The sequence below is a fragment of the Oncorhynchus tshawytscha genome, linkage group LG08 (genome assembly GCF_018296145.1).
Source record: "Oncorhynchus tshawytscha isolate Ot180627B linkage group LG08, Otsh_v2.0, whole genome shotgun sequence".
In the NCBI taxonomy this organism is placed as follows: Eukaryota; Metazoa; Chordata; class Actinopteri; order Salmoniformes; family Salmonidae; genus Oncorhynchus; species Oncorhynchus tshawytscha.
The window spans coordinates 81499337-81511344 of NC_056436.1; the positions used below are offsets into that span (position 1 = coordinate 81499337).

Consider the following 12008-nt stretch of genomic DNA (forward strand, 5'->3'; position numbering starts at 1 on the left):
TGATCGTAACTCATTGAGTGCTGACCTAGTGTAGTGCTGACCTGGTTACAGGTCCAATTCAACAGTCTTTATATCAATATCAAATCATTTCTGGGTAACAATTAAGTACCCTACTGTGATTCATTTTGTTTCTTTTAAATTGAAAACAAACAAAAATAGCTTCTTAGCAAAGAGTAATTTCTCAATCATGAATTTGCTAGGACTGTCTGTGAGTGGTCTGAGTAAGGAGGGGAAAACTGAAAGGTTTTGGAACTCTTTATTGGTTTAACTAGTTTACCACCTGGGGATGTCACCAGGCAGGCCAAAATGTCATCCCATCAAAACGGGCAGAAATTTCAGGTGGTCTTTTCAAACAGCTCTTTTCACAATTTCACAGTATTATTCCAACCTCATACAGTTGAAGTCAGAAGTTTACATACACTTAGGTTGGAGTCATTAAAACTTGTTTTTCAACCACTCCATAAATGTCTTGATAACAAACTATAGTTATGGCAAGTTGGTTAGGACATCTACTTTGTGCATGACACCAGTAATCTTTCCAACAATTGTTTACAGACAGATTATTTCACTTATAATTCACTGTATCACAATTCCAGTGGGTCAGAAGTTTACATACACTAAGTTGACTGTGCCTTTTAATAAACAGCTTGGAATGAAGCTTGGAATGATGAAATAAATAAAAGCTGAAATAAATCATTCTCTCTACTATTATTCTGACATTTCACATTCTTAAAATAAAGTGGCGATCCTAACCGACCTAAGACAAGGAATTTTTACTAGGAGTAAATGTCAGGAATTGTGAAAAATGTAGTTTAAATGTATTTGGCTAAGGTGTATGTAAACTTCCGACTGTATAAAACACAGGAAAAACATCCACTGGACCTTTTACTGACCTGGCGTTCTATAGCAATAAATGAATATGGGAGGTTGTTGTAGTCTAGTATTCTCACTTAACATAAACTTGTCGTCAGAAATAATCTTGAAACATCTCAGAATCTCCTGTTAGTCTGTACTCCCCACTCTGTGATACTAGGATTGTTGGGAGATTAGAAATGTTTCCCCTGTGTGTTCTCCACCCAGTGGTTCTAGACTCCCAGGAGGCCACGGTTCTCTACCTGCCATACCTCATCACCATCGACGACATCATCACCCAGATCGCCAAGACCGGCTTCAAGGCCATGCCCAAGTCCAAGTCCCGCCCCCTGCAGCTGTCCGTCAGTGAGATGGAGTGGTTGCTAAGCGCTGCCTCATCACCCACAGAGCCGGTGGATACTTCCACCGAGGATTCTGAGGTGTCCACAGACTCGGCCCAGACTACCCTCAGGGTGACGGGCATGCACTGCCGCTCCTGTGTGGTAAACATCCAGGATAACATCTCCAAGCTGGCTGGGGTGACCTCCATAGAGGTATTGTTGGAGAGCGAGAGCGCCTCCATTCTCTATGACCCAGGGAGGGTGACTGTGTCTGGGCTACAGCAAGCCATCGAGGCCCTGCCACCAGGGATGTATAAAACCCAACCCTGGAGCTCTACCTCTGGAGGTGTTAGCCCTACATCCACCACACCACCACCGTCGTCCCAGGCCGGCCTCTCCTCCACCCAGCCCTGCTACAGCCAGCCTCTGACGGCCACGGCCCTAATCCATATCGAGGGGATGACCTGTGGGTTCTGTGTTCAGTCCATCGAGGGAAGGCTGTCTCAGAGGAAGGGGGTGCGGTCAGCCAAGGTGTCGCTGGCCAATCACAGAGGGGCGTTTGAGTACGACCCTCTCCTCACCCAACCAGAAGAGCTCAGGGAGGCCATAGAGGACATGGGATTTGATGCCTTCCTGCCTGGTGAGTTGATGGGCGGTTTGTATTATTTTATCCTCCTAACTAGGGTTTCAGCATTCAGTAAACATTACATACATTCCCAGGTTTTTCAGAGATCCTGGTTGGATGATTCCCTCCCTCCTGATTCTAGGAATCCTACAACAGGAATTTCTGTCTTAGGTGAAGTTTCCGGAGTTTAGTAACACAACCCCTAATAATATCTCTAGCTGTGAAACAAAACGAATTACTCTGTCTCTGTTTGTAATAATATCTCTAGCTGTGAAACAAAACAAATGAATCTGTCTCTGTTTGTAATAATATCTCTAGCTGTGAAACAAAACAAATGAATCTGTCTCTGTTTGTAATAATATCTCTAGCTGTGAAACAAAACGAATTACTCTGTCTCTGTTTGTAATAATATCTCTGTTTGTAATAATATCTCTGTTTGTAATAATATCTCTAGCTGTGAAACAAAACAAATGAATCTGTATCTGTTTGTAATAATATCTCTGTTTGTAATAATATCTCTAGCTGCGAAGCAAAACAAATGAATCTGTATCTGTTTGTAATAATATCTCTGTTTGTAATAATATCTCTAGCTGCGAAGCAAAACAAATTACTCTGTCTCTGTTTTGTAATAATATCTCTGTTTGTAACTCATGGAAACTTCCCAGAACAGTAGTTGGAGAACTGCCATAGAAAGCAGAATGAGAAATTGAAATGTTTATGAAACTCATTGTTGCTATGTTGTCCTTTTAGAAACCAACTCCCTGTTGACCGTCCCAGTTATCCGTCCCCCCTCGTCCTGCTCCCTGTCCCCTGAGGGTGTTAAGGAGCACCCGTACACCCTCGCTAAATGCTTCATCCAGATTGGTGGAATGACCTGTGCGTCCTGTGTGGCCAACATCGAGAGGAACCTGAAGAATGAACACGGTGAGAGGAGATGTGAGAATCAGGGTTATGTTCATTAGGGCATGCCATTTTTTTGCAACATTTTACTCCCTGTTTTATTTGGTAATAAACACAACTTAGCTACTGATGGGAACTATGGTGTAGTTGTATTAGGGACACTTGTTCTTTACAGCAGCTATCTGTCTTTCTGGGACAGTAAAGTGTCATGAACAGTTGTAAACTGTGTCATATTAAGATTTACGATTTTAAGCAACATAATGTAGGAGGAATGTGGAACGTATTTAGGAAGTTATGAAGACTGAACTTTTACCTTTTTCATAAAACCCCTTTTTTTAAAGGCATTCACCATTTCTACAGTTGAAGACGGAAGTGTACACACACTTCATTAAAACTCGTTATTCAACCACTCCACAAATTTCACAAATAGTGTGGAAAATTCCAGAAAATTATGTCATGGCTTTAGAAGCTTCTGATAGGCTAATTGACATAATTTGAGTCAATTGGAGGTGTACCTGTGGATGAATTTCAAGGCCAACCTTCAAACTCAGTGCCTCTTTGCTTGACATCATGGGAAAATAAAAAGAAATCAGCCAAGACTTCAGAAAATAATTGTAGACCTCCACAAGTCTGGTTTATCCTTGGGAGCAATTTCCAAATTCCTGAAGGTGCCACGTTCATCTATACAAACAATAGTTCTCAAGTATAAACACCATGGGACCTCGCAGCCATCATACCGCTCAGGAAGGAGACGCCTTGTGTCTCCTAGAGATTAACGTACTTTGGTGAGAAAAGTGCAAATCAATCCCAGAACAACAGCAAAAGACCTTGTGAAGATGCTGGAGCAAACAGGTACAAAAGTATCTATATCCACAGTAAAACGAGTCCTATATTGACATAACCTGAAAGGCCGCTCAGCAAGGAAGAAGCCACTACTCCAAAACCACCATAAAAAGGCCAGACTACGGTTTGCAACTGCACATGGGGACAAAGATTGTACCTTTTGGAGAAATGTCCTCTGGTCTGATGAAACAATAATAGAACTGTTTGGCCATAATGACCATTGTTATGTTTGGAGGAAAAAGGGGGAGGCTTGCAAGCCGAAGAACAACATCCCAAAAGTGAAGCGTAGTGGTGCTTTGCTGCAGGAGGGACTGGTGCACTTCACACAATAGATGGCATCATGAGGTAGGAAAATTATGTGCATATTTTGAAGCAACATCTCTAGACATCAGTCAGGAAGTTAAAGCTTGGTCGCAAATGGGTCTTCCAAATGGACAATGACCCTAAGCATACTTACAAAGTTGTGGCAAAATGGCTTAAGGACAACAAAGTCAAGGTATTGGAGTGGCCATCTCAACGCCCTGACCTCTATCCCAATAGAATATTTGTGGGCAGACCTGAAAAAGCGTGTGCGAGCACACACTTTTTGTGGGAACTTATTGTGGGAAGCTTGTGGAAGGCTACCCGAAACGTTTGACCTAAGCTAAACAATTTTAAAGCAATGCTACCAAATTCTAATTGAGTGTATGTAAACTTCTGACCCACTAGGAATGTGATGAAAGAAATAAAAGCTGAAATAAATCATTCTCTACTATTATTCTGACATTTCACATTCTTAAAATAAAGTGGTGATCCTAACTGACCTAAGACAGGGAATTTTTACTAGGATTAAATGTCAGGAATTGTGAAAAACTGAGTTTAAATGTAGTTGGCTAAGGTGTATGTAAACTTCCGACTTCAACTACTGTATATTAACTGTTGTCTCCATTGAGCATCAAACTCATGTATCAGTTTGGTAGGAAGGTGAATAAAATGTAACGTGTCTAACATTGTCCTGTGTTGTTCTGTGCAGGTATCTACTCTGTGCTGGTGGCCCTGATGGCTAGTAAGGCTGAGGTCCGTTATAACCCTGAGGTGATGGACCCTCTGAAGATAGCAGAGTATGTCAGAGAGTTGGGCTTCACTGCTTCTGTCATGGAGAACTATGAGGGTTCTGATGGAAGCCTGGAACTTGTGGTGAGTGTTCTCATTCTAATCAACACACCATAATGGTTTGATCTTCTGTTTGGTGTTCTGATTCTAATCAACACACATAATGGTTTGATCTTCTGTTTGGTGTTCTGATTCTAATCAACACACATAATGGTTTGATCTTCTGTTTGTTTGGTGTTCTGATTCTAATCAATACACCATAATGGTTTGATCTTCTGTTTGGTGTTCTGATTCTAATCAACACACCATAATGGTTTGATCTTCTGTTTGGTGTTCTGATTCTAATCAACACACATAATGGTTTGATCTTCTGTTTGTTTGGTGTTCTGATTCTAATCAACACACCATAATGGTTTGATCTTCTGTTTGGTGTTCTGATTCTAATCAACACACCATAATGGTTTGATCTTCTGTTTGGTGTTCTGATTCTAATCAACACACCATAATGGTTTGATCTTCTGTTTGGTGTTCTGATTCTAATCAACACACCATAATGGTTTGATCTTCTGTTTGGTGTTCTGATTCTAATCAACACACCATAATGGTTTGATCTTCTGTTTGGTGTTCTGGATGAATCTCACAATCATGATGTTTATAAGGCTGGTGATATTTCCACTGGCATAAGCACTGCTTCTGTTAACTCTTCCATAATCAAAGATCTCTTTATGTCTACACCATCCTAACTGGTCCTCATCAAATCTAATTGTATTGGTCTCATAATTTTATTTATTTAATTTAACTAGGCAAGTCAGTTAAGAACAAATTCTTATTTGCAATGATGGCCTACCCCGGACAAGGCTGGGCCAATTGTGTGCCACCCTGTGGGACTCCCAATCACGGCCGGTTGTGATACAGCCTGGAATCGAATCAGGGTCTGTAGTGACGCCTGTAGCACTGAGATGCAGTGCCTTAGACCGCTGTGCCACTCTTTAGCCCTGTTTACACATGTTTAGTGAAATACTTGTGTTCCAGGCTCCAACAGTGCAGTTGTATCTAATAATTCACAACAATACACACAAATCTAAAAGTAAAATAATGGAATTAGGAAATGTATAAATATTAGGATGAGCAATGTCAGAGTGGCATTGACTAAAATACAGTAGAATAGAATACAGTATATACATATGAGATGAGTAAAGCAGTATGTAAACATCTAAATCGTGTATTAACAGTACACTCTCCTCTCCACCTCTCTCCAGGTCAGGGGAATGACGTGTTCCTCCTGCGTTCACAAAATACAGTCCAGCCTGATGGAAGAGAATGGTATCGTCCACGCCTCTGTTGCCCTGGCAACCAACAAAGCCCACATCAAGTACGACCCGGAGGTGACGGGACCGAGAGACGTCATCACATTCATAGAGGTACTTCATTTTGTTTGTCCGTTCGTTTGTTCATCCCAGCTGGGTCATCCAACACCCTCTCCTCTGCCCCAGGTTGTTGCTTTAAATGAAGTATGGGATATCAGTTTGCCTAGTTAGATTTGTTCATTCATTTTGTCTGTTTATCAGAACCTGGGCTTCGAGGCATCTCTGGTGAAGAGGGATCACACAGGCAATCACTTGGACCACAGCAGAGAGATCACACAGTAATGGAAGGGAATGGGAGGTGTGGGATAACGGGCTGTTTAGCTTTTTACTCACTGGTTATTTAGACATCTTCTTCTCCATCTCTTCTTCTCCTCTCCATCTCTTCTCTTTTTTTCTTCTTCTCCTCTTCATCTCTTCTCCTCTTCATCTCTTCTTCTCTTCTTCATCTCTTCTCATTTTTCTTCTTCTCCTCTTCATCTCTTCTCCTCTTCATCTCTTCTTCTCTTCTTCATCTCTTCTTCTCTTCTCCATCTCTTCTCTTTTTTCTTCATCTCTTCTCCTCTTCATCTCTTCTTCTCTTCTTCATCTCTTCTTCTCTTCTTCTTCTCTTCTCCTTCTCTTCTCCATCTCTTCTCTTTTTCTTCTTTTTTTTTTCTTCATCTCTTCTCTTCTTCATCTCTTCTTCTCTTCTCCATCTCTTCTTCTCTTCTCCATCTCTTCTTCTCTCCATCTCTTCTCCTCTTCTTCTCTTCTCCATCTTCTCTTTTTTCTTTTTTCTTCATCTCTTTTTTTCTTCATCTCTTCTCTTCTTCATCTCTATCTTCTTTTCCTCTTTATCTCTTCTTCTCTTCGCTTAACACATATGGACCCAGAACTTAATGGAGCAGCTGACCAATTACACAATACTTTAGTTCTGGGTTAACCGAGATGACTCTTTATCTCTGTCTGTGTCTGACTAACTGTCTGTCTGTCTCCATCTCCGTACCTCATTCTCCAATTACGCGAAACTTTAGTTCTGGGTTAACCGAGATTACTCTGTCTGTGTCTGTGTGTCTGACTTACTGTCTGTCTGTCTGTTTCCATTCCCCTACCTCTCTCTTCTCCCAGATGGAGGAAGTCGTTCCTGGTCAGCCTGTTCTTCTGCGTCCCAATCGTGGGGATGAGGATCTACATGTTCATAGTAGATCACCAGATCAGCACGTCTCACCAGCACAACACCACCGCACAGGACCGGGAACACTACCACACCACCATGTTCCTGGAGAGACAGCTGTTCCCAGGCCTCTCCATCATGAACCTGATCTCATTCCTCTTCTGTGTCCCTGTACAGGTAGGAGAGATGGACTGAGAGGGAGAGAGATGGACTGAGAGGGAGAGAGATGGACTGAGAGGGAGAGAGATGGACTGAGAGGGAGAGAGATGGACTGAGAGGGAGAGAGATGGACTGAGAGGGACTGAGAGAGATGGACTGAGAGGGAGAGAGATGGACTGAGAGGGAGAGAGATGGACTGAGAGGGAGAGAGATGGACTGAGAGGGAGAGGGACTGAGAGGGAGAGAGATGGACTGAGAGGGAGAGAGATGGACTGAGAGGGAGAGAGATGGACTGAGAGGGAGAGAGATGGAGAGATGGACTGGACTGAGAGGGAGAGAGATGGACTGAGAGGGAGAGAGATGGACTGAGAGGGAGAGAGATGGACTGAGAGGGAGAGAGATGGACTGAGAGAGGGGACTGAGAGATGGACTGAGAGAGGATGGACTGAGAGGGAGAGGATGGACTGAGAGGGAGAGAGATGGACTGAGAGGGAGGGATGGACTGAGAGGGACTGGACTGAGAGGGAGAGAGATGGACTGAGAGAGGGAGAGAGATGGACTGAGAGAGGGAGAGAGATGGACTGAGAGAGGGAGAGAGATGGACTGAGAGAGGGAGAGAGATGGACTGAGAGAGGGAGAGAGATGGACTGAGAGAGGGAGAGAGATGGACTGAGAGAGGGAGAGAGATGGACTGAGAGAGGGAGAGAGATGGACTGAGAGAGATGGACAGAGAGAGATGGACAGAGAGAGGGAGAGAGATGGACTGAGAGAGGGAGAGATGGACAGAGAGGGAGAGAGGACTGAGAGAGGGAGAGAGATGGACAGAGAGATGGACAGAGAGATGGGGAGAGAGATGGACTGGGGAGAGAGGGAGAGAGGACTGAGAGAGAGGGACTGAGAGAGGGACTGAGAGAGATGGACTGAGAGAGATGGACTGAGAGAGATGGACAGAGAGAGATGGACAGAGAGAGATGGACAGAGAGATGGACAGAGAGATGGACAGAGAGATGGACAGAGAGAGATGGACAGAGAGAGGACAGAGAGAGGAGAGAGATGGACAGAGAGAGATGGACAGAGAGAGGACAGAGATGGAGAGAGATGGACAGAGAGATGGACAGAGAGAGAGATAGGGAGAGAGAGAGGGAGAGATAGGGAGAGAGAGAGGGGAGAGAGATGGACAGAGAGAGAGGAGAGAGATGGAGAGAGAGAGAGGGAGAGAGATGGACTGAGAGAGGGAGAGAGATGGACAGAGAGATGGACAGAGAGATGGACAGGACAGGGAGAGAGAGGGGAGAGAGAGAGGGAGAGAGATGGACAGAGAGAGGGAGAGAGATGGACAGAGAGAGGGACAGAGAGATGGACAGAAAGGAGGGAGAGAAATGGACAGAGGGAGAGGTACAGAGAGAGGAGAGGTAAATAGACAGAGGGAGAGGTAAATAGACAGAGGGAGAGGTAAATAGACAGAGGGAGAGGTAAATAGACAGAGGGAGAGGTAAATAGACAGAGGGAGAGGTAAATAGACAGAGGGAGAGGTAAATAGACAGAGGGAGAGAGAAATAGAGGGAGAGAGACACTGTAATATATAACAAATGTATGTGGACACACCTTCAAATGAGTGGATTCGGCTATTTCAGCCACACCCGTTGCACACAGCCATGCAATCTCCACCGACAAACATTGACAGTAGAATGGCCTTACTGAAGACCTTAGTGACTTTAAATGTGGCACCGTCATAGAATGCCACCTTTCCAGCAAGTCAGTTCGTCAAATATCTGCCCTGCTAGAGCTGCCCCGGGCAACCTAAGTGCTGTTATTGTGAAGTGGAAAAATCTAGGAGCAACAACGGCTCAGCCGTGAAGTGGTAGGCCACACAAGCTCACAGAACGGGACCACCATGTGCTGTATCACATAGCACATAAAAATTGTCTGTCGTCATTTGCAACACTCACTACCGAGTTCCGCACAAGAACTGTTTGTTGGGAGCTTCATGAAATGGGTTTCCATGGCCAAGCAGCTGCACACAAGCTTAAGATCACCGTGTGCAATGCCAAGCGTCAGCTGCAGTGTGTGTATATATACAGTGGGGAGAACAAATATTTGATACACTGCCTATTTTGCAGGTTTTCCTACTTACAAAGCATGTAGAGGTCTGTAATTTTTATCATAGGTACACTTCAACTGTGAGAGACGGAATGATCATGAGGAAGGTGAGGGATCAGGCCAGAACTACACGGCAGGACCTGGTCAATGACCTGAAGAGAGCTGGGACCACAGTCTCAAAGAAAACCATTAGTAACACACTACGCCGTCATGGATTAAAATCCTGCAGTGCGCGCAAGGTCCCCCTGCTCAAGCCAGCGCATGTCCAGGCCCGTCTGAAGTTTGCCAATGACCATCTGGATGATCCAGAGGAGGAATGGGAGGAGGTCATGTGGTCTGAGGAGACAAAAATAGAGCTTTTTGGTCTAAACTCCACTCGCCGTGTTTGGAGGAAGAAGGATGAGTACAACCCCAAGAACACCATCCCAACTGTGAAGCATGGAGGTGGAAACATCATTCTTTGGGGATGCTTTTCTGCAAAGGGGACAGGACGACTGCACCGTATTGAGGGGAAGATGGATGGGGCCATGTATCGTGAGATCTTGGCCATCAACCTCCTTCAATCAGTAAGAGCATTGAAGAAGGGTCGTGGCTGGGTCTTCCAGCATGACAACGACCCGAAACACACAGCCAGGGCAACTAAGGAGTGGCTCCATAAGAAGCATCTCAAGGTCCTGGAGTGGCCTAGCCAGTCTCCAGACCTGAACCCAATATAACATATTTGGAGGGAGCTGAAAGTCTGTATTGCCCAGCGACAGCCCCCAAACCTAAAGGATCTGGAGAAGGTCTGTATGGAGGAGTGGGCCAAAATCCCTGCTGCAGTGTGTGCAAACCTGGTCAAGAACTACAGGAAACGTATGATCTCTGTAATTGCAAACAAAGGTTTCTGTACCAAATATTAAGTTCTGCTTTTCTGATATATCAAATACTTATGTCATGCAATAAAATGCAAATTAATTACTTAAATATCATACAATGTGATTTTCTGGATTTTTGTTTTAGATTCCGTCTCACAGTTGAAGTGTACCTATGATAAAAATTACAGGCCTCTACATGCTTTGTAAGTAGGAAAACCTGCAAAATCGGCAGTGTATCAATACTTGTTCTCCCCACTATGTATGTATGTATGTATATTTAGAAATAATGTATATGTATATAAATATACATACATACACAGTATTTACATACACAGCTGATTGTTATGAAAACTTTAAAATCGGCCCTAATTAGTCGCCCATGCCGATTTAATCGGTCGACCTCTAGTGGAAAGCCTTCCCAGAAGAGTGGAGGCTGTTAAAGCAGCAAAGGAGGGACGAACTCCATATTAATGCCCATGATTTTGGATGATATGTTCGACGAGCATGTATCTACATAGTTTTGGTCATGTAGTGTATAGACAGAGGGAGATTATAGGCATAGGCGGAGAGTGGGAGACATAGGCGGAGAGTGGGAGACATAGGCGGAGAGTGGGGAGACATAGGCGGAGAGTGGGAGACATAGGCGGAGAGTGGGAGACATAGGCGGAGAGTGGGAGACATAGGCGGAGAGTGGGAGACATAGGCGGAGAGTGGGAGACATAGGCGGAGAGTGGGAGACATAGGCGGAGAGTGGGAGACATAGGCGGAGAGTGGGAGACATAGGCGGAGAGTGGGAGACATAGGCGGAGAGTGGGAGACATAGGCGGAGAGTGGGAGACATAGGCGGTGACTATTACAACCTACCCTAACCAGAAACTGGATGGATGGCGGCATTCGCGCAAAACTGAAACCACGAACCACCGCATTTAATCATGGAAAGAGGTCTGGAAATATGGCTGAATATAAACAGCGTAGTTATTCCCTCCAAGGCAATCAAACAAGTGGAATGCCGGTACAGGGACACGGTGGAGTCGCACTTCAACGACTCCGACACGAGACGTATGTGGCAGGGTCTACAGGCAATTACGGACTACAAAGAGAAAACCAGCCACATCACAGACACCGACATCACTCTTCCAGACAAACTAAACACCTTTGCCCGCTTTGAAGATAATACAGTGCCACCATTGCGGCTCGCTATCAAAGACTGCCCCCCCCTTCTCCTACTCTGTGGTTGACGTGAATAAAACATTTAAACGTGTTAAACCTCGCAAAACTGCTGGCTCAGATGGCATCCCTAGCCGCGTCCTCAGAACATGTGCAGACCAGCTGGCTGATGTGTTTACGGACATATTCAATCGCTCCCTATCCCAGTCTGCTGTTCCCACATACTTCAAGATGGCTACCATTGTTCCTGTACCCAAAAAGGTAAAGATGACTGAACTAAATGACTATCGCCCCGTAGCACTCACTTCTGTCATCATGAAGTTCTTTGAGAGACTAGTCAAGGATCATATCACCTCCACCTTATCGGCCACCCTAGACCCACTTCAGTTTGTATACCGCCCCAATAGGTCCACAGATGACACAATCGCCATCACACTGCCCTATCCCATCTGAACAAAAATAATACCTATGTAAGAATGCTATTCATTGATTATAGCACAGCATTCAACACCATAGTACCCTCCAAGCTAATCATCAAGCTCGAGGCCCTGG

General features: G+C 44.5%; 1 protein-coding gene across 2 annotated transcripts in view; it reads left to right on the forward strand.

Annotated features, from left to right (window-relative positions):
* The window catches only part of LOC112237575 (copper-transporting ATPase 1-like), a 54203-nt gene that overhangs the window by 13190 nt on the left and 29005 nt on the right, over nt 1-12008 (forward strand). For both annotated transcript variants that reach the window (XM_042326063.1, XM_042326064.1), the window contains 6 exons: nt 1081-1833; nt 2569-2742; nt 4574-4737; nt 5913-6074; nt 6222-6298; nt 7128-7350. In XM_042326063.1, coding sequence (XP_042181997.1) covers nt 1081-1833; nt 2569-2742; nt 4574-4737; nt 5913-6074; nt 6222-6298; nt 7128-7350 — 1553 coding nt within the window. The remainder of the gene's footprint in view (nt 1-1080; nt 1834-2568; nt 2743-4573; nt 4738-5912; nt 6075-6221; nt 6299-7127; nt 7351-12008) is intronic.